The sequence below is a fragment of the Coccinella septempunctata genome, chromosome 8 (assembly GCF_907165205.1).
Source record: "Coccinella septempunctata chromosome 8, icCocSept1.1, whole genome shotgun sequence".
Classification (NCBI taxonomy): Eukaryota; Metazoa; Arthropoda; class Insecta; order Coleoptera; family Coccinellidae; genus Coccinella; species Coccinella septempunctata.
Genome location: NC_058196.1, coordinates 20,327,035 through 20,351,099, shown reverse-complemented (window position 1 = coordinate 20,351,099; position 24,065 = coordinate 20,327,035). Strand labels below are relative to the sequence as shown.

The 24,065-nt window shown below is 35.0% G+C and overlaps 2 protein-coding genes across 5 annotated transcripts in view; one reads left to right on the top strand and one right to left on the bottom strand.

Moving 5' to 3' along the window:
* Nucleotides 1–24,065, top strand: part of LOC123319500 (disks large 1 tumor suppressor protein) — a 693,102-nt gene that overhangs the window by 161,483 nt on the left and 507,554 nt on the right. The gene's annotated exons all lie outside the window — the stretch shown is intronic.
* On the bottom strand, nucleotides 6,042–11,256 carry LOC123319513 (larval cuticle protein A2B-like). The gene is made up of 2 exons (XM_044906534.1): nucleotides 11,075–11,256; nucleotides 6,042–6,562 (listed from the first exon to the last, which is right to left on the bottom strand). Exons 1-2 carry the CDS (start codon nucleotides 11,075–11,077, stop codon nucleotides 6,095–6,097), a joined length of 471 nt encoding a protein of 156 aa, XP_044762469.1. The 5' UTR covers nucleotides 11,078–11,256; the 3' UTR covers nucleotides 6,042–6,094.

Here is a 24,065-nt window from a genome sequence, read left to right as displayed (position 1 = left end):
TGGGGCTTTTGATGTACCCGGGTTTTATGAGCTCCCTCTTGAAATTATTAAGCCGTAGAATAAACGTATTTATCAAGTGTTGTTCCCGAATCCTGAAGTGAAAAATACGGGTCACACTCAATTTCCGCGTTTTGAGGAAAATATTCGCAGACTTGGTACTATTGTTGGTGTAATAAATACCAAAAAATGGAGTTATAACCTGATAAACCAAAGTTTATCTGTTCCACATCGTAACTGCCTATTTTCTGTCGTTGAAATCTTTCGATTCGGCTCTCCGTTTTCAGTCCCCACGAAGCTGGTTCACCATCTTAAGTTTCCATAACGAGCTGTACCTCTGGAAAGACATAAGTACCATCAGAATTTCTAGCTATTATACATCTGTGACACTACACATTCGTAGAACGTTTAAACAGAGTTGTATTCAGCCAAAGTACCCAATTTTTCGAAATTCAACAGATACTTTTAAATTTTTTAACAGCCTGTATCTTTTAAACTGAGTCGATTCGGAAAAAATGGTAAAGGAAAGAAGGTGTTTCTTTTGTCGTCAAGAATCTACTGTTAAAATATTTGTACGAGTCGAAGACTCACCCTGTATAGGCAATCAGTGAATGAGAACGCAGGGCCCTCTTGCCTGGCCAGCAAGATCTCAATCATTTGGAATTTTTCGTATAGAGATAGGTCAAAAATAAAATTTTCGATACTCAATTTGAGAACTCTTTATGACCTATATAGAATTGATTATAGAAATTTTGCTCGATATTTATTCATATTGAGTGTAACATGATTTTTTTATTGAATTATTGAATGTAACAAATGAAATTCTATGATCGGAAAGTTTTAATTCGTATCATAGAGACTTTTTTGTGGTCAATAGTTTCAAAGAATTCTATCACAAATGGAATTTTCACTAAAATGGTGATTTTGCTTTGAGTACAGTAGATATATATCGACATATTCATATAAAGAGAGAACCCATAGAGTAATTCCATAATTGACAGTTCGGTAGGTCAAACTTTCTATGCAATAGAGACAATTTATATCGAAGTGACATTAGAATGACAATACAGATAGTGCACGTTATTATAAGAATTTTGAATCAATGAAGAGATAACAGAATGAATAATAACATTGAATGTTGTTTATTTGTTATAACGGAGAAACAATTCTACTTATTATGATAAGTGATCGATAAGAGAGCATAAGTCATTGTAAAACATTTGCAATTAATGAGATAGACAAACTACGTTTTGAATTTGAGATCCGCAGTGCAGAAAATAGAAAAACAAATGTGCTATGCCGCACCTACTCGCTCCCTTATAAGTATCAGAGAATAAGACTTCATGAAGAAATTGTACAAACATCAACATATGTTGAAGGAAAAAATTCAATTACAAAAAGGCACCAAACGAGAAAGGTATGGATTAATTTGACACAAGAGTTGGCTGCAGCTTATATAGATGAAGGCTGTAATCTACAATTTCAAGGTGTCTACCTGAAGGTTGATGGTTGATGAACAGATAAATGATAAATCCTGGTGCAAGTGTTGATGTCTCAGAACAACCATTAACAAAACTGCTAGAAAAACTTCTTGAGAAATCCCAAGATCAATCCCCAGTTAACAATTTAGGCGAAATAGTAAAGGAATTCACAACTGAAAAATTTAACGGCAGAAATTCAAATATAGATCAATGGATCACTAGTTTTGAAAATGAATATAAACGTTTCAACATAACTGAGGATGCGAAAAAAATTGAGATATTAAAATCATTCATGGACAAAGGTGGTATCATTGGTACCTACAGTTATACACTACTGCAACTTACAATTGGATCACATTGGAGAAAAGGGAAAAGAGTTCTTGCGAAACATTTGAAATCAAAGGTTGGTCTCCACTAAGATTTGTATTTATATACTCTTTAGTAGATTATGCAATAAAGAAAGAAAAACTTTTGCTGGAAGAAATAATATTTTTGATAGATCTAATCACAACTGCCTCGCCAAATTTTATTGCTGACATGATTGATAGAGAAAAATTGAAGAAAACTGAAGATTTTTACAATAAAATAGGTGAATAAGAACATTTGGTTCATAGAAGAAATTCAGAAATGAAAAGATATCAAGTGGAATTTGTGAAGATAGAGGCAAAGGCACTCGTTTCCACTCTGAAGCTGAACGCTAGTTCAAGGAGGAAGATAAAATAAAACACGTTAACAAGTCAGTATAAGAAGTAAAACTAAACAACACAGATCCAAAAAACCAATTATTCCACCGGTTATTGAATCAAGGTAACACCGAATCACACCTTAGAAGTATCTGTTGTTTATGATCCTGGCTCTCATGTATCTATCACTCATACAAATACATTTAAAATCAAAAGAAAGCAATACTTTGCGAAATATTGACCTGAGAACTATTAATGGTGTAAATAAAAGTCATTTCTCCAAAAATGAATATGAACTCATGCAGCTTTTTGACAACACACTGTCATGCAAAATTATCGGTAATTTTGATGCACTTGTGCAATTACTTACTCTAATTCAATTCAAAGGATTTGGACATATGTCTTACCATATGTATAATGAAAAAACTTCAATTATCAAGGAATTTCTACTCCCCGTTACTTCGCTTCAACTTTTTATAATGATATATCATCAGAAAATCATATACGTGTTTGTATACATACGTGGTTATCATTCCGAAATAGATCTTATTGAAATACTACATACATAACAACAAAGTTAATTCATTATTTCCTTGTTTCAGGTAAGCCTCCATTTCATCTCCGAAAAAATTCAAAGTGTGAGTATATATTTTTTCTTATTCTTTTTCCACGGTTTTGAATAGGATTTTACAGCTCTTATTCTGGTGCTGATATCAGAACGAAACCGCAATCGCAGGTTTTCCAAAGAAAGTATCTCTTCTTTTAAATTGGGTAATTGATATCTTCGGTATTTACTATTTTTTATAATTACAGAGTTCTCTCAGGGGTGAAGGGTAATTGAGATTTTTATATGGTATGTGGGTATAGACGAAAAGTGTTTGCATTCAAAAAAAGTCCAGGGGAGACCGAAGAGTAGTGACAATTTTCACATCAACTAGCATATCTCAGTCCAGGAGCATTATACACCTGTCAGTCATAAGAGTCAATGAAGCCCAATCTTTATTCTATCACAAAAAATCTTCAGAATTAATTTGATCATGAATATTTCTGAGGAATTATTTATAAAAACAAATTAACTTCTTCGTTGAGTTCTTCATAAACTTCTTATAAGTCTTCCTTAACTTTTTAGTTTCTTATTTTTCGTACATTTTTCTTTTCAAGTAGCAGTTTTTAATGCAGCAATTTCATTCTCAATAAGTGTGCAGATTTGGCCATATTGCTATTCAGTTATTTCCTTTTCTTGGCGAAAGAAATAATGTGCCAATTCATTATATGATATCGCACTACAAGAATGAAAACACTCTGTTAGAGAAATCCACCATGAAAGGAGAATTGTGACAAGCTGTTACAACTCACCTAGGTGTAGAAAATTATGAAGCATCCATGTCAAAATGAGATGTCAATACAAGAAGAACAATATTAGGATAGTGAAATTGAAAGATTGAAACATATGAGGAGAAGTATAATAACAATCCAAATACCTATAATGAGTAACAATGTATATCTAATCGAAATTATGGTGAAAAACTAACTTTTTACAAATTTTTCTCATACAAAAGTCGTACACGCACAAACGTTTATATCGACGAAAAAATACCTTACCGATACTTGAATTTCGCAGAATTATTTTGTCATCATACAAATACTCAAATACACATGTAATTCAGATCCATCAACGTGCTTAATTATATGCATTAACATCACGAAATTTTATATCGATCTCATTGATGCGGAACACTTCTCTGATTTGAGCTTTTCAAAAGTGTAATTATTTGGCCGTACCTAATCATTTCATATTAACGAAGTGGAATTAAATTTGTATATGCACATAATTATAGAGGTGATTACGAGAAAATTTTGGGTTCGTTAATGTTGTGATCAAATTTCTCGTTCATTTTTGGATAACATGTTCATTTATCTATTCATTACTGATGATATAAATGGTTGAACAACATATTTGGGCTCGCTATTCATATCGATGTCACTTATGTTCATTAGTGAATTTTGTTTAATTACATTCGATGAAATGAATACAATTCAATTAACTCGATGCCTTGCGGCTTTCAGCGTATAATTCGGTAGTGGCGTGCCCGTTTTTTTTATAGTCCCTTTATTTTAGCAACAGTTTCTCTGAAACACTACCTACTACTCACATTTCCACATAACAAACAATTAGTGCCTAATGAAATCGAGATTTCGAGATTCAATTTCAATTTAAGTAGGCTTTGGCTTAACTCCGTAGTGGTGCATCCTTCTAGGTACCTAAGACAAACCAAAAAAAAAAAAAATTAAACAATATATATAGGCTTTAGGTTTCTCAGATACAGTTTGATTGATTAAATTGAGCAGAACGAACCGCCCAATCAATTATTTTCAAATATGACATTTATTGTTATGCCAAGCCACCAAATTTTCATATAAACAATACCAAAAGGACACGATGCTGGTTTCTAATATGCAAGTTAAATCGATATGTCTAGACAGACAATGCAAAATCTGAGTCAAGGTCAATCGAGATTGTTAAATCATTCACACAATTACTGTTAGCCGTAGAGAAAGTGAAATTATGAGGGGAATTAATTGAGTTCACTATACTTGTGATCAATGAATGCGAGTGATGAGACTCTTCGTTTTAAATGAATTCACGTTGAATGTTAAAAATAAGGATATGGTCCGGAGTCAAGGATACAAGAATTCCGATCGCGTGATCCCTAAAAAAAGTGGTTCACTTGAATTAAGAGGTACGGACCATAATGTGGTTAGAGCTCTCTGAGTTTCCAACTATGCTCGACTACTCGTGTTGAAAATGATAATGACATTAACAGCTTCAAAAAAATGTTCGTGAAATCGAGATGGAAGTTATGTCGAAAATAACACAAAGAGACACCAATTTGTAGACATAAATGCCCCTAACAACACAATTACATTCTATGGACATTCCAGGGACGTCTCTCACAAAATATAAGGATGTCCCCGTGACAGTCTCTGTCGGGACAGAGGAGAAAACGAGAAGAAAAATCAGAAACTTTCTGACACTTTATTGACAATAATGCTAGTCATGAACAACCATAAGAAAATCCCAGAGAAAACATCTAAATACAACTGTAGACCGGTTTCGGGATCACTGTCCCTCATCAGTACAGTGTATTGATAGATATCAGTAGGCCGCTTTGTGGAATATTTTCAAAATCTCAATCTTTTGGCTCGCCTGCAGTCGGTTGACAATTGTTACATTCGTTGTTTGCAGGTTAAATCTAGAAGCCATGAATGGGTGTCTACGAGTCTATAGAGTAAATGAGGTTTGGTTCAGTCTTTTCGGGACAGGTGGAGCATCGTGATGAGATTCTGAAAATATTCATCAAAGCGGCCAACCGGTTTCGCTCAAGGCCCTATATTCCGGTTGAAATATCTATCACTACACTGTACTGATGAGGGACAATGATCCCGAAACCAGCCAGCAATTGTGTTTAGCGGTTTTCAACTTTTCTGGGATTTTCCAACTCTTGTTCATGACTAGGTCACATTATTGGAACATTAAGCAATTGACGTTGTCCAATTTGATACAAGCGATATTTGTCTTGATATCAGCCTTGAAAAAGAAACAAGTTATTTCGAAAAGTCGGCGTTATTTTTAAAAACAATAAATATCCAAAAATAATCATCAATTAAAAGAATTCCTTCTTCAATAATCTGTATCTAAGAAGTGAAAACAGTTAGAGCCCATGTTCGCAGAAAATTTGTTCGTATTTTCATTAGTAATATCAACTGTATTATTATTACTGTATTTATTCTTCATGTTGAACAAAAAGGCGCTTCAATTGAATAAAAAATAATTTTCGGAGATTTTCCACGATAAAGAAAACCCCAAACAAACACAACGGAAGTTATTAAATTATATTTTCGAACTAATTCACATTTCACCCAAGCAAATCATTAATATAAATAAAAATGAGGCACCACATTCATGAACCAACTTTCTGGGACATGCGCCCTTAGGAAGAGTAACTGTGCGACGGGATATGGCATGCTGATGTAAGATGGCGCCACTGATTTCGGATCCGGATATTGCGACAAGCTCTGACTGGCAACAGCCACTTTTGGCTCGACCAGCGCCACCCCTCGGATGATAGGCGATCTTCTAACGACGGCATTGAATCCGTTGACCGCGTCTGCCTTGTAATCCACCGTTCTTCTGGTCCCGTCGGGGTCATCAAGGGAATATTGGCCCAGGACGACGTCCCCGTTCCTTGTCTCCACCTGACTCTTGGAATCGCCCGTGAGGGAGTCGTGAACGTTGTAGGAGAAGGTGTACTGGGGCTGACGATCCTTATCGGGTTCCTCTGTCGAATGCGTGGCGGCAATCAAAAGAATGAGACAGAAAGATGTCTTAACAAGAAATTTCTGAAATGAAAGTTGGATATGAGTCATAAAAGACAAAGGGTAAAGAAAAAAAACTTCACCGAAGGAACACAGTTGCAACAGTTTTCTGATGGTTTTTTCAATTTTTTTATTAAGAATGAAATGGTGAATTATCGATTAGATAACTCAATAATTTCAGTACACTGCGCAAAAAAATTAACGCACATTATGGAAATCTCAAATTTATTCTACGATTGAAGGTGTTCTCAATGATAATTATTTTTATCAGAATTATGCATGCATATGTTATCCACTTTCAACGTTTTTCTTCAATACAGATGTTTTTTCCCAGCAGGAATAAAAAAAGATGATATTATCAGATTTTGAATGTATTGGCTCCATTCTAAAATCAGTTGTTCTCGATCAATTCTAGTGATTAATAGTTTTTCTTTCGTTTGATTTTCTACACTCGATCGCTAGGCAACGCGAAACACGCAATTTGACCCAAGAGGAATATGCCCAAGCGGTAGTTTTGCGAGAAGAAGGGTGGACATACACAAGAATTGCAGAAAGGTTTGGAGTTTCCCATACAAGTGTGTCCAGAATGTTGCAGCGATTCAGGGAGACAGGTATGAATGTCCGAAGACCAGGACAGGGTAGATCACGGGTAACAACTGCCATTGCGGAACGTTACTTGAGAGTTTATTCGTTGAGACAACGGTTTGCAACCGCTCGCCTCTTTCAAATTCAGCTTGAGCAAACTCATGAGGTGCAAATTAGCACTCAGACAATAAGAAATCGCCTCAGAGAATATGATTTAAGGCCTCGTGTCGCGGCAAGAGGACCAGCTCTTACCCCAGCCCATCGAAGGGCGCGTTTGGATTTCGCGAGAGAGCATATCCATTGGGAAGAGGCCGATTGGGAAAGAGTTCTCTTCACAGATAAGTCTAGATTCTGCCCCTTCCATTGTGATCGACGTTCCCTTGTATACAGACGTCCACATGAAAGATATGCTCAGTGCAATTTCCTACTGGTTTCGGGGGAAAATCGATTATGGTATGGGGTGGAATAGTGCCATTTGCCCCATACATTGGTGAAAATTTCATTTTTATGGACGATAATGCCAGACCCCATCCTGCGCGTATCGTTCAGGAGTACCTTGAAGAGGTTGAAGTCTCTCGAATGGAATGGCCAGCAAGAAGTCCAGATTTCAATCCGATTGAGCAGGTTTGGGACAACCTCAATAGAAGGTTGAGAAGTTCAGAAAATCCTCCAGCTACTCTTAATGACTTAGGAATCCAACTCGGAGAAATCTAGGAAGGATTAGATCACTCATTTTGAGTATTCACCGTCGTTGCCGAGCTGTAAATAACGCATGGGGTGAAAATACCAAGTATTAAATCACTTATCAGCATTTCAGTATTTTGAAAATTGTTCATTTCTCTTCTTTCACATAAGATTCGGTGAAATCCTGAATTTTTCTTCCATTTAATGTGTCTTGTTTCGTTCAAAACCTTCCCGAGAGAACATAAAAAATAAGTGATAAAGTCAATGTAGAGTTAATTTTCATTAAAATTGAGATTTTCAGAATGTGCGTTAATTTTTTTGCGCAGTGTGTATACCTACAAGTCAGTGATACTTTTTCATTACCAACAAATGCTGCCTGAGAAATGAATATGAAAATATAATTCTATTTCCTCAACGAAAACCCTCGAAAAAAATACAGTTACCTTAGAGTATGATTTTTCGAACTATACAGGGTGAGTCTTTGAGTCGTACAAATATTTCAACAGTAGGTTTTTGAGGTTAAACAAGAACACTTTTTTCTTTACCATTTAAAAGATACAGGGTTTTGAAAAAACATAAAAATAGGTTATTTTTAGTTCTCATAAACGGTTTTATCGAATAAAATGAATTTCGGCATAGTTTTCCATTCATTCAATGACTCTTTTTCGAACACAAGATATCACCCACGCTTTTTATTTTATCTATTATGACCATTACGTACCATAAAAATACAAAAAATTCGAGGTACCCAACTCTTGAAACTAAGTTGGACGCTATATCTAATGAATATTTGAAAGTTTTGTAGAATGTAAGTATATTTTCTCGTATAATGCGCCGTTTTGAGTAATTTGATTGTAGTATTTGCGAAATTTGAAAAATTGTATACTTTTCTTGACCTCAAGAATCTACTGTTGAAATATTTGTACGAGTCAAAGACTCACCTTGTATACCTAATATAATTTAGTTTTTTGCATTCTTATACTTCCGAATGCATATGGTTATCAAAAATGCTTTTTGCCTCAAAAATTAGGAGAGTATCAGCCACCTCAATTTAATATAATGATTTATGCATATATTAATGCATTCCATTATTCAGTTGGTTATGTCTCTGGGGAAACATTATATGTATTCTACTTTACCCTAACATGTGCGGAAAAATATATATTTTTATATATGAGGAATTGCTTCCAGAGAAAAAACGAAATGAATCAAAATTAGGAGAAATATCCTACATTGATGGTATAATCAACTGTTGCAGTTGATAAGGTGTTTTTCAGTGCAAAAGCTCTCCACTTATATTCTCTCCATATAAAGAGAACGTTCTATCTATTCCAAAATAAAATTTCAGGGACATGTCCGCGAAAGCATAAAATAGTAATTTATTTCGTGCTTTTATGGGTCGTGAAGATTTTCCGACTATTGTAACGGTGATTTCTCACTCTGTAGCAGCAATCGGTTTTACTACATAAGATATTATGTGAAAATGATTCAAGATTCCCAAGTTCACGGACCATGTAGATCCATGGGGTTGTTTGTAGAAACTTTATGTTAAGGTTAGATTGATTTACACCAATTAAAATGATAAAAACGTGGTTCTATTAAATACGTGTTTATGTACGAAAGGTTTCTTCTATTTTTAGTAGTCAATTTTATCCTCGAATAGTTTTAATTATGCAATTGAAGGAATTTTATATTTATGTAATTCAATATTATGATTATTGTTGCTGTATTTTGTAAATTTCTCATGCCCACGTGAATATATTCTTTTCAGCTATGATAAAGGCACAAATGCTGCCGAATGGTAGGTGAATATTTGTGAAGGAAATCACAGAATAGAACTAATCCACTTGCCTGATAGCATTTTGATTATTGATGAAACTATTACTCATGATTTATTCTGCTTCTTCTACTCTAAAAAGACTAAATTTTCAAATTCAGTTCTCAGCCAGCATTAATGCCAATAAAAAATTATCATTGCCTTCCCTCAATAAGTTCTCTAAAATAGGCCGTGATGGCATATATCTTTGAGTATTCAGAGTTGAATATTGAGAATACTCAAGACATACAGGGTGCATTTAAAGGTGAGGCATTTTTTCAGCAGAAAGAAGAACTGATCAAAATAAAGCGTTTCAACAAAAATCCCCTAGGTGAATGTATAAAACAGAATGACAAACTTGAAAAAAAAATTTAAATGATCACTGAAATGAATCCTAATACCACACTTGATCATTTGTTATCTGAATTATCCCAAAGCAAAGGAAAAAACTTATCTCGTGATGACTGACTCAACCATATAGTTTTGTTTAGGATATTGGCCCATTCGATATTTACGTGGGAATTAAAATGGAAGCTCAGGATTGTCTAATGATTCTTAATATTTAGTAGCTTTAACGATTTTTCGAAATTGCTCATTTCGATACCAACTGACAGAAAACACTTCGGACCAAGTGTAAAAAAACAATAAAATATTGGTTCAAAATCTCACTAATAAAATTCGTCTAAATTATTCACATGGGTCATCACCATCTTCTTCTTGTTCAAATCCTCCAATAATCGTTGTGAAAATGAAGTGAAATAAAATAACAATAATAGCACTTTGTCATCATAAGCACTTTCAAAAAGTGTCTTAATTTTCTTCACTATTTTAATGATACAACAAGTGACCTGATGCAACTAATCAGATAGACTCGGATGTACTGAACCATTTTCATTGTCCAGCCGTATGTTTATGTTTCGTTTCGTTTTTTCTATACCGGAGTCACCTTCCACAGTCCCGTACCTACTACTAGCACTAATAGTATTTCAGCCGTTTTGAATATTTTAAATGGATAATTTTTGGTTTTTTTATGATTTTTACCTTCTATAAACAAATTTTTTTGAAAACACTCTGATATCTAACTTTCGAGGATAACCCAAAATAATCAATTTCAACATTTTTAATTCGATCCAAAAAAATTTTTCATTGAAGTGGGCTCCTGACTGGCATGGAATAAATTAACTAAAAAATTGATGCGCCCCTTATCTGCGACATTTATTTTTGATGAAATATGTTTCTTAGAGCTTAGTTTTCCAACACTTATAACTCATATAACATTTCATGTCAATTAGCAATTTCAAGAGACTGGCATAAGTACTTCAGCAAACATATTATATGATATGATTTTTTGAATTCCACTAGTGCAAGATGACCATTTCTCTTAATAAGTGTAAAAAAATAAATATACTGACGTAGACCCAAGAGAAAAAATAAATATGGATCACACTCACCATTCTGAACGTGAAGAATATTAGCTGCTATAACGCATGAACTAGAGGACAAATGGTCCTTAGGAATCAATTTCCACCCTTTTATATGGTACTCGTAGATTCAATTCGCAATAAGATCGTCGTAAAAATATTCATACCAGAGATATACGCCTATGTGCGTTACGCCCACCTCGATCCATCCGATGATTACCGTCCCCATCGGCGGCGGATACTTTAGGATATCTCAGTAGCAATCTCACAAACTTGAGATGAAATAAAGATAAGATAACTTTCTTTAGTAGTTACTACTATCTACTGCTGGTGGGAATGAAAAAAACGATTTGTGCTCCGAAATATTACTCGTAACTCAAAAAAAAGGCCTTGAGAAATGCAATGCAATTTACATAGTTGGAGAAGCGAATGAAGAAAAACGAAAGTATACACCAATATCATAGACTAATTGAACAGAAAAAAGATAGCCCACTCAAGAATCAATCTTGATATACTAATTGAAATTTCAATTTCATTGCCATATTTTCTGACATTATCCGTGTCACGAATCCTTACATTGTCTTGATAACATTTTCCGGTAATCTGTGTACATCCGAAAATCTAGGTGCACAAAATTCTTCGGATTTATCATACCATAATTTAAGCCAACATTGTCTTCTCAACTATAGCTTACTAAGTCAAATGGGTATTTCCGAATTCAGAACCAAAAGAAATTCCACTATCATTCGTTGAATGAAGAAGGTAGTATTATGAAGAATAACAAGAGACGTCAGTTAAATACAAAAATTAAGAATCAACCAGAGTCAGTCAAATCAACAAATTCCATGTATAATTGATAGTTAAAGAAAAAAAAACATAAACAAAAGATCAAATATAATTTTGTGTTTTATGTTTTTTATTCAGCCAAAATACCAAATTTTGTAAATTTCGCAGATTCTTTTTAATTTTTGAACATCAAATTACTCGAAAACGGCGCATTATATACGAGAAAATGTGAAAAATAGTTCAAATATTCATAAGATAGCGTCTAACTTAATTTCGAGAGTTGGGTTCGTAATGGTCATAATGGGAAAATTGGAGGACTTGGGTGATATCTTGTGTTGGAAAAAGATTCATCAATTAAATTAATGAAAAGCTATATTCCGAAATACTTTTTCATGGTTTTTCAACAGCCTGTATCTTTTAGATCGAGCCGATTCGGAAAATATGGTAAAACAAACGTGTTTCGTTCGACCTAAAGAATCTAGGTACTGTAAAAATATTTGTTCCTCTATACAGGGTGATTCATAAGTATTGGGTTATAGGCTAAGGGCAGATTGTTTGGACCAAAATATGGCGATAGGACCAAATATACCTCAATAAAATATTGCTGTGGAAAAACATAGAGGGCGTTAAAGTTGAATTTTTTTTCATTTTTTGCTAATAATTTCACTGTATATTTTTTCATCCGTTTTTGAGAGAAGAACAGTTCAGAGCATCGGAAGGGGATTTGAAGTAACGATTTATTTATTTTATTTATTTATTTCGACGATGAAGCATAATTAAAAACAATGTAACATAAAAAGAATAAACTTGAAATAAATGTTCTATGTGGCTCCCTCCGACTTCTATGCCTTTTCTAATTCTTTCAATAAAAGTCTTCCGAAGAAAATATTATTCTGTCCCCTTCAACTTCAACTTTAACGCCCTCTATCTTTTTCCACAGCAATATTTTATTGAGGTATATTTGGTCCTATCGCCATATTTTGATCCAAACAATCTGCATTTAGCCTATGTCCCTATAGTTATGAATCATCCTGTATATTCTTTTGAGCAGCCTCTCCAATTTACAATTTTTCTGTTGAAATTGAAATTGAAAATTAGGGTGATTCCTTGTCAATAAATAGGGTAGGTCTTTTATATAAACTTTTCTCTTATGAGCTCCCCCAGCTTAGTTAGAGCCCCTAAAGGTGGCGCCCGAAAAGCAGTTTTTAATTTTTTTCTTGAAAATCATAAAACTGACGAGAATTAAAAAAGAAGACATTTTATGCGGGAGAGAAGGCAATCAGGAAAAGTTTTGTTGGTGTGTCTCTATTATTGGATGGGGTAAAAAAAGCCATCACGAAATCTTATTACGCAAGGAACTTTTTTATTTTAAAATGGAAAGATTCATTTTGGATAGCTTGATTCATTTTTAACAAATGGAGTCTCTCGTTATTGCTAAAATTCACGGTTTTCATGAACAATTATTTTCTTCATCATGATAGCGTAAGTCGTAGAGGCTGGAATTTTTTACGAACTAGAATTCATCTAGACCCACCAACCCACCCTATTTTTCAACAAGGAATCACCCCTAAATTTTTTCGCAACTATTCATATACACCCTGTGTTATGAATTATTCTATGGAAGCGATGTTATCTGTTTACGTGGTAAGTTTTATTTCGAAGAGATTTCCAGCCTATAAAACTCAGGCTACGCACCTGTATAGATAAATTAGTATTATTTTTACTACAAAAAATCACAAGAGAACTTATTTGTTCAAATGAAACAAGGTATGAGCATAAAAATTATTACTTTATAGTGGTATAATATGAGTAGGGGAAGAAATTTCTTGCGGGACAAATTTTAGTGGGGGCTTTTTTACCCCTTGCTAGCTATTTTATCTGGTGGTGTATACAGGGTGTTTCAACTTAAGTCGTCATAATTGCCAACTCCGTTATTATTGATGCTAAACTAAATGGACAAACTAGTAGATTTCTAAATGGCTTTCTCGATGCTGAAAACAAAAAACAAATTGACTGTCATGTTTTCAAAATATTTCATAAAATGACGTTTTTTTAAATGGAACACCCTGTATTTTATCATGCATTTCGATTCGTAATAGCATTCTCGACAACAAAGCTCATATCACCTTTTTTCCTAAAGTTGAAAATGAGCGACTTATGCGGAAATATTAATTTCATTCACTAGTACAAAAAAGTCTTTGTTTTGGCAAATAAAACCCTTATGATTGTCCAAACACTCAAAAAAATATTGTCATTCGTATAAGTACCAAAATTAGGTGTTTGGTACATTTATATTCTTTCGAATAATAATAATGAAAAAATTTAAAAAAAAACAAGCAATAGGAAATGAATGTTTCCACATAAGTCGCTTATTTTCAAATGTAGGAAGGAAGGTGATATGAGAATTGTTGTTGAGAATGTTATCAAGAATCAAAATACATGATGAAATATAGGGTGTTCCATTTGAAAAGGTATCTTTTTATGAAATATTTTGAAAACGCGACTGTCAATTTTTTGTTAGCTTTTGGCATCGAGAAAATAAAAATTCTACTAGTTTCAACCGAATTCGTAGCATCTATAATAACGGAGTTGGCAATGGTGCCCACTTAATTTGGAACCAATTAGCGTTTAGCAAAATTGAATGCTTTGGGTATGAATTTGAACAATAATTATGCAAAAGCTCCGCATTTTACGTAAGTACTCTCTTCAGTTTCCTTTTGTAATTCGAAAATAAATATCTAACTATTTTGGGTGTGGCTAAAAACTTTTGAAGGAAATGTTGTGATGTAAAACAATTGCCTAATTGATCTAGGGCAATAGCAATCTCTTAGATTTTTCGTATATTCTCCACTTCATATTTCTACCCCAATGTTCGCGTTTCGGACATTGGTTGAGAACTTTGATCAAAATCGACTAGTGTGGTAGGTATTAGGTAATGGTCTTCATAAACATAATATTCAGTACGAAGTAGAGTAGTCCATTCATTAAATGGATTTGGGTGTTGATTATTTAACGGGTAGCTCATAATGCAGGCATTACGGGATTGATGGTCCGGTCGTAATACTATGCTGAAACTGGCCCTAAATATCCTTTAGGATGCGGTGTTTGCTCTAAACTCATTAAACCAGGATGACTATTTGTTAGAGGAAACTTCAGTTTATTATTTTGAATTAATTATCTTTACGAGAATATGCTATCACTGCATCCAACAATACTATTCGTTGATCTACCTGCAAGAACATGAATAATTTCAGATATGAAATTTGTTTTATCGGATTTTCCAATTTTCATATCGACAAGCCCGTTAATTTCGAAGCTGCAAATTATGAGCAGTCATTTTTGACAGATGACAACTGAAAACCATTCCGTGTTTTCTTCCATATAGAAATATATGTCCACTGACTCAGATTTATCTGATTATGTGAAATATATTAACATAAGTTTGAAAACATTGATAAAACTCAAGACTAAAAACAGAACTCTTTTCAAATCTGACAAATGCCAGGAGACATGCCATTATTGACGTTAAGGTAAGAGTTCAAACACAAATCATAGCCAGTTAGATATAATCCTGACAAATATTCACAAAGTAAGTTTGTGTTGGCAACTTAGGACGAAGTTATTTATTCCTATGAAATCATAACCTTAAATTTAATTGCATGAGTATTTCCCAAGAAGATATGAAAAGGAGTACTCGGGGTTTTGCCGCACGCTACGTCACACTAGCACTCATTGGCTTACCTATCATAAAATTACAAGGTAGAGTTTAATTATACAATTGCATACTGATAATAATTATAGGGAATTTGTAGGGAGTATACAGAAGAAAAAGTAGTGATTTTAATTTTAATTCTAGAACGACAACACGATTAATAAGATTGTTAATGAGTGTGAATTAATTGTGAAGATGCAAATATAAATTCCTAACAACAACTTTGAGCTTTGGTTTATAACCATAGAACTACGGAAACGCAGATAACTGATCGGTTGCTCTGATTAAATAAGGGAGAACATATGCCTCTGGTAGCCGAATTTTTTAAACGACGAAACCCTCACTAGGTAACAGTTTGTAAAGTGTAACTTCCTACATTTCATAAAGATGTTATGTTGAGGAAAAAGTAAGGTAATTCTACTTGAACTTCCTTATAGGTTTTCTATCCAATTAGATATTTAAAACATGAAAACAATAATGATGACAAAAAATAATTCAATGAAAAAAATTAATATTATTACATGGTTTACCAAATAAGGAAAACAGTAATAACTAGTTAGTAGAAGAAATACGTTAGAACCTCCCATACTATCTTCCAATCAATGACCTGCATAAAAAAATTAAAATGAATACTTAATTCACTAATTGTTAGATTAAATGGCAAAAGCTGAAGAACGAAAAAAACTTTTTTTTTTATTCAAAAACTAGATGGATGGTCTCTTTCCGAATCAATAAAAGTAATAATTCACAAATTTCGGTATTTAAAATTCCTTCATGTCAGAGCAGTGTAGATCCCTTTAAACATGCTACGTCACTGGCTTCATATTTTACCGCGGTGGTCATTATTCATTTTCAGAGTGGATTCAGGATCGAGAAGGCCAAGGCGAAAGACAAATACAAATTACGACGAAGAAATTGTATTTTTTCAATCTCAAATTGCAGTCCTCATCATTCTCTCTTTTTCAATAATCCCTCTCTACTATTATAATACCGACTGCGGTAGAGAATATAATACGAATTTTTTACGCACTAGTAGAAGGTATAATCCCATCTTTGAAACCTTTCCAATGCATCGCTTTGCCGTTAATATATGATTTTCCGCTTTGTTTTTTGTACAGAATTTTAGGTAGAAGTTTTTTTCACCTCTTTTTTTATTGTTTAACGCGATGTGTTATTTTTTTGGCGATAAATCTGTAAAGGCCGAATTTTTTTTCGGAGGTCAGTAGCTCAAAAAGCCTTCGCCATTTTTCCGATACATGCACATTGCTTCGGGAATATTGTCATTTTATAAAATTCCGTTTCTCCCATGAAAATGGACCTCTTGAAATTGCACAATATCAAATAGACTGCCCCAAAGAATACTAGCTACCTAATAAAAATGATCATATGCAGTTTTTGATTTTGTTTCTGCTAATGTTTTGGCCTGTGTAAAAGGTGCTACAGACTTCACATTCAGCACACCGCTGCAGTTGATCATGCTCGCAACCATTTATTTCATTTCTCTGTACAGTTCAGGCGTTCTCTGTTAGGGTTCAATCAAAAGAAGGAGAATTTTGAGTGAACAACCGACTTTCATAAAATGGCGGTATTTTTACAGCACCCGTCAAAATGATAAGGTAGTGAAAAAATACTTTGGATCAATTACGTTTGAAAAACCTTAAGGAAGCGCACATCTATACTACAACGTACAGTCAAGATTATTCGTAATACCATGGAGCAACTGCTAACGTTGATTTTAACAGACTTTAATCAGAAAAATCCTCAAGCTGTCAAGAGCAGAGCTTCAGGCAACCAGGGGGTACATTTGTGGTACAAATATCTCTTGTATCGCTTTAAAAAATCATTAGATAAAACCTGCCAGCAGATCGGAAGAACATATTATTGGAAAGCCCATAAAGTAACAACCAGCTCCTAAGGATACCACCATCAGACTTATCAATTCTCTCCTTAGGATTGAAGAAGTATTCTAGGAGAATGAAAAACAAAGTTGTCTCAGTTCGGATAGGCGGTGATGGCCCTCATTGTAAAATTCTCAGACTGACCTACTGCTTTTGCCGGTTAAAATATTTCAAATTTGGGCGTTAACTGTTGCATTTCTTTGGGACTGGAAGTTATTGTTTTGGGGAAATTATTATACCTTGTCCCCCCATTCTCCTTCGAATGTTAACAAAGTGTCTGCCATCTTGAGTAGTCTTCACTCCCAAATACATATTTGAATTGTCATAACTCGGACTGGCAAAAATTTACACTTTCAGTATACCATGGAGAACTTGCCGACATAGATGGTGAGTAGCGATAAACCGGTTTCGCTCTTGTTTGAGCTCGTCAGTATCAGTCAGTATCATATAACTCAACCAAACGATGTCGACTGAATGAAGCAGAGGACCTTTGATTGAAGGCCAGCAGCTGCTTCGAAGTATTAAATAAATCGATGCGACACCTGGCGTTCGACTACCTAACCTTTTTCATACACTCAAAGGTAGATATCTGCGTACATTTCTCTTCTTCCTTCGCAGCGTTCTGCAAAGTAGCCATGTATGAGAACGCTTAGGACGTTGGGCGCCAGGTGTCGCATCGATTTATAATACTTCGATGCTGCTGCTGGCTTTCAACAAAAGGTCCTCTGCTTCATTCAGTCGTCTGTCGGCATCGGTTGGTTTAGTTATGTGATACTGACGAGCTCAAACAAGAGCGAAACTGGTCTATCGCTACTCACCATCGATGTCGGCACGTTCTCCATGATATACTGAAAGTATAGATTTCTGCCAGTTCGAGTTAGGATGATATCTTTCATAGCCTTGTGGCGTTAATCTGTCTATATTTATATTTTGTTGTATGACTGTATTTTGTTCTGACTCTTGTTATGACCAGAACAGGTTTCATTCAAGTTTTATTTCAAACTTCATATTGACATATTAGTTGAGTACATATTTATGAAAATAATATTATACATATCAATATATTCTTTTATTTGAAGTGAACATCGATTTTTCCATTGTAGTGCTTCTTTGTAAATCAAATTTTTCTTGTGCCTGTTGTAGACCGAAATGTAGCTCATAAAACTCAACGTCTAGCAGACATTCACAGTGAATAGAAATAATCAAAGTACAAACGCGACACAGAATCAAATAGAAAACGTGAATAAAATCAGTTTTCTGCAGAACTGCAGAAGAGGGTTCCATTTTTATTTACAAAGAAAAAACATACGGTTTTGGCTTTTTCTGTGGCATACTTGCCAACGATTACTTGCAAATAAACTCTACATAGATAAGTAGAACTACGATTAAGCTCCAATCAATTGTAGATGTATATTCCTTACTTTTATCTTCGTCTCTATCGGGAACTCGTCTTTTCGTTAATTCGCCGATGTAACGAAATTGTTGTCGGCGTCGCGACGTCGAATTTCCGCCTTTATATCCGTTATCGATGAAGTTTCGTTCTCCGAATTCCCGATCCATGGAATTCCTGTGGCGGAGAAAATAGATTGTCTGACAAATCCGGCATACTCCAAGAAGCTTCAACCCTCAACTAACGCGCGAAATTGATTCAGAATTAAGAAAAAAGTTACGGCAGTCGGCGGGACGAGAACGAAAACCAAAAGGAGAAAAAAAGTTTTGCGGTTGCTGGAAGTAAGGAACAAAGTTGGTGGCCAGAACTCGACGATAATATTCGATCTAGCCGAACGAAAACGAAAGTTTGGTAACTTTTTGTCGTCAAAATACTATGACTTCTATCCGCCAACTTCAGTTCCATAGTTTTCATTCAATAGGTACAGCAGGAAAGGCCCACAGGCAATGTGGTTTCGGGAAAAATGTTATCGAATGGACTAAAAGAGATTTCAATGGATAGAGTTCTTTATTTTTAATTCATTTCGGAGGTTAGTGTCGCGCCTTCAACTAATGCACGCTGGCATAGGTGGAATAGCATTTACGAGGATGTATTGATATCTAGTTAGCCTAGACCAGTTCCATGCATAAAAAAATATTGAGTTACCATACCAACGAACAATAACTCATTAGAAGTGTCAGTGTGAAGTTTGAGGTCAAAAAAGTAAACCAGAGTTACGCAATAATATAAAAGAAAGAAGATGTCCCCCGAAATTGTGGAAATCGAAAAATTGGGGTATCAAGCCATCATCAAGTACCTGTATTTAAATGGGTTAAGAGGTAAGCAGATTCACGAAGATATGCTTAACACCCTTGGTGATCAATGTCCTTCGTATGCGACCGTGAAAAATTTGACTACAAGCTTCAAAAGAGGTAAATTTTCCATTGAAGATGATGACCGATCGGGAAAGCCAGTTTCTATGTCAATCCCCGAAAATTTCGATGCAGTTCATGACATGATTTTATCAGACCGTCGAATTGGGCTAAAACGGATATCTGAAGCACTGAATATTTCATACGAACGAGTTCATCAATTTGAACATGAGAAAAATTGCTGCAATATGGATCCCCAAATGTTTGAATGTTGACCAAAAGCATGCAAGGGTAGAAGCATCGCGTTCGATATGTGCTCGATTTGAAAACGATGTAGAACCGAATTGTTACTATGGATAAGACTTGGGAATATTTCTACGATCCAAAAACAAAGCAACAATCGATGGAATGCCGACACTCTGGTTATCCAAAAACTAAGAAGTATCGTGTCCAAAAATCTGCTGGAAAAGTTCTTGCTTCAGTTATTTGGGATTGCCATGATTGATTTTTTGGTTAAGGGTAGAACAATAACCGGAGAATACAATTCGATATTACTGACCACTCTACGAGAAAAAAATTAAAGGTTAGGCGCGGAAAGCTATCCAAAGGTATTTTGTTTTTGCTGGACAATGACCCTGCACACAAATCTCATGTTGCCATGCAAAAAATTCGTGATTTAGGGTTTGAATTACCCTCCTTATTCACCAGATTTGGCTTCATTCGACTATCATCTCTTTCCTCAATTGAAAAAAAGTTTAAAAGGTCGTTAATTTTCTTCCAACGTGGAGGTAATGAAAGCTGTGGAGTTTTGGTTTGCAGAGCAAGAATAAACATTTTTTTTTTTGAAAGGTCTAGAGACGTTGCAGGTTCGCTGTGATAAATGTATCCAATTATAGGAGAATATTGTGAGTAATAAAATATTTTGACATTGAAATTTTGTTCGGTTACATAGTAGGCTAAGAATTTTTCAATATATCCTCGTACAATGAATTATGAACCTATGAATTATGAACCTATACGGTTTTATTACATTTCAGTAACGTACATTATTTCCAGTGCTCATTATCCTTTTATATATTTTTATTCGGGTCAACACGAATTTCGACTTTGACAAGTATGAAATTCTAATAGATTTATTGATAGTCCCTGTCGCACATCACTGGTAGTAAAAAAATCATTGAATATGAATGACAATAATAGTCTATTTCGTAGTAGTGAGCAATAATAATTCAAAAATCTTTAAACAAGACGCTTTTCAACACATCTTCATATTTTGAACCCAAGATCTCAGTATTCTATGGTTGAAAAAAATGTTTATTTCTTTATCTAGGCCTAATCGGCAAAAGTGGTTGAGTAAAATGTGTTTCTTTCGACCCTAAGAATCGACAATCGACCCTAAGAATCGACAGTCGACCCTAAGAATCGACAGTCGACCCTAAGAATCGACAGTCGACCCTAAGAATCGACAGTCGACCCTAAGAATCGACTGTTGAATTTTATGTCGATGTCAAAAACTCACCCTATATAAATACTGTTATTTGTTTATTCATTCTTTTTCAACAAATTCCTCGAGCTTCGGGAATCTGAGTTTGGCAAGTTGAATACTTCGAATTCTCGGAATCTCATGCCGAGTTCACTGGATAATAATAAAAAAATACCTTACAGTCCTTGCACAATAGCATCTATTTATGTTTTGAATGAAGTCAAAGCATTAACTACCCAATAGGGTAGTGGATAGATGGATTTTATTCATTTCCTTATTCTTCGACTTTAAAAAATAATACTGCGAGACTCCACGTATCAGATGGCCACCTGCAGCGCACAGTTTGAATTCAACTTTACAGTCTCACGTCATGCATCCCTCTATCAAATTTATACCCGGGCATTATTCCCAACGGTGATAACTTCATGGACTAGACCGTCTTCGTCAATAACTTGGAAGACGTATTAGTTCAACATTACCTGTCAACATAAACATCGCCGGGATGACGCTGCGTTGAGGATTCGACGCCGGGGATAAAAGCGGTTTCAGAATCCGCGCCAATCAGGTCGTAGGCTTCGCTAAGTTATGGACGATCGTCAAACTCGCAAAGCTTCGAATAACGATCGTCGTTAAACTATCCGGCACCGTATGTTTATCTGCGGTCGTTACAGCTATTCCGAATGAAGAGAAGAAATTTACGTCTCCGTGTACGGGGATAAGTACTGATACTGAACTGGTAGATGGGGTAATTGGATGATAATTTTAATTAGGTACCGATTATCTTTATGCATGTTGAACAGGTTTTTCATTACATCATTAATAAAATTTTTCGGAAATAGGTAATGTTTCAGTGTTATGGTTTTTTTATTCCTCTTTTATAAATATATATTTTTTTGTATGAAAATAAATTTGATAAGAACGTGAACGAATAATAATAATTTTGAAGTTTCGGAAAAATTTATCTCAAAAGGGTTTTCTACTGATATTATACAAATACAGGGTGTTTTCAAAGGTGATGTTCTTTTTTGACAGAAGGAAGAACTCATCAAAATAAGTCGTTTCACCAAAAATTGTTTATTTAAGGTATCCAAGATGGCTGAGATACAACCCCTAGAAATTCGACAAAATTTCATTGAATTTCAAGTAGGGGAAACCATGGAAATTGTTGCCCCCTAAGCTTTAGTGGAAGGTGACTCCGGCTTAGGAAAAACAAAACAAAACATAAACATATGGCTGAGCAATGGATGGTTCAGTACCAAGTTCATCGGTTTAAAGGCATCAGGACATTTGAAAGAATAATAATCGTTGTATCGTGCAATTTGGGGTGAAAAAAAATATAGAAAATCGAGGCAGTTTCTTGAAAATGCTTATGTTACTTATGTTGAAAAAGTGCTATGATATTTCCCCATTACATCCCATTTTTACGTTCATTGCTGTATCCCGTTACCGGGAATAAATCTACAAAAAGAAGAAGAAAGACCTCCACTGTGACCTGTCCAACGCTAGTTGTTCTCAGTTATGATTGGCATTAACTGATTTAAGGGATTGATGCAGTATATCCTTAAACCGCTTATACTGGCCTCCTGGTTTTCGGGCTCCCTCTGTGAATTCGCCATACAGGGCTATTTTGGGGAATCTTGTGTCTTGCATCCTCAGAATGTGGCCGCTCCATCTGAATCGGGCTCTCGTTACTTGAATCTCGATTGTTGTACAACTCGCGCGTTGCAAGACTTCTGCATTCGAAACTTTATGGGATCATCTGATGAGCATTATTTGTCTCAGATGACGTTTAATATGTCGCCTGCAGGGCGTCCAGCTTTGACTTCCGTAAAGAAGCGTTGGGAGGACCACTGCTTTGTAAACAGCTGTCTTGGTCTTTAGATTAAGGTCGTAATTTTGAAACACTCTGTCCTTTAGCTTCCAGAATGCCCGTGATGCCGAGTTGATACGGTTTTGTATTTCCGTGTCTAGGTTAGCCCTAGTATTTATGAAGCTTCCCAAGTATTTGAACTGCTCAACCTGTTCTAGAGTTTCATTCTCCAGGCTGATATCTGTTTGAAGCCTTCCTGGCGGACTTACCTGGATTTTGGTTTTGCCGATATTGAGTCTAAGGCCTAAAGCTTCGTATATATGTTTATAGGTGTCCAACATTATCTGTAGATCCTCTGAGCTGCTAGCGATAAGTCTTCTGCATATTGAAGTTCCTTGATAAACTTGGTACGGGTTTTTGCTCTGAGGTGCTTCAGGTTAAACAGGCCTCCATCAAATCTGAATCTTATCCCAACACCTCTTACGGGCATACTCATGTCAGCAATTATCGATACAGCGATATGGTTGGAATGTTCGAATAGAAAGATTTTGATGCCCATTGTGAACAAATTCGCGAATGATTCAGACGAATTTTATTGGAGAGATTTTGAAGTAATATTCCTTTTTTTCACACTAGTGTCCTAAGTCTCTTCTGTCAGTTGGTATCAAAATGAGCTAGTTCATAAAATCTTGTAAATTACTAAAAAATAATGAGAAAATTTAGGCAATCCTAAGTTTCGATTTTCATTACAACGTAATGTGCCAATATCCTAAACGAAACCACATGGTCGAATCGATAAGTTTTTCTTCCATTGCTTTGCGATAATTCAGCTAACAAACGGTCTAGGGTCGTATTAGGATCTATTTCAGTAATCATTTTGAATGTTTTTTTCAACTGTGTCATTTTGAAAGTTTTGTATAGGTGATTTTTGGTGAAACGCTCCATTTTGACCAGTTCTACCTTCTGTTAAAAAAAGCCTCACCTTTAAATAGACCCTGAGACCCTGTATAAGGTGAGTTTTTGATTCGTAT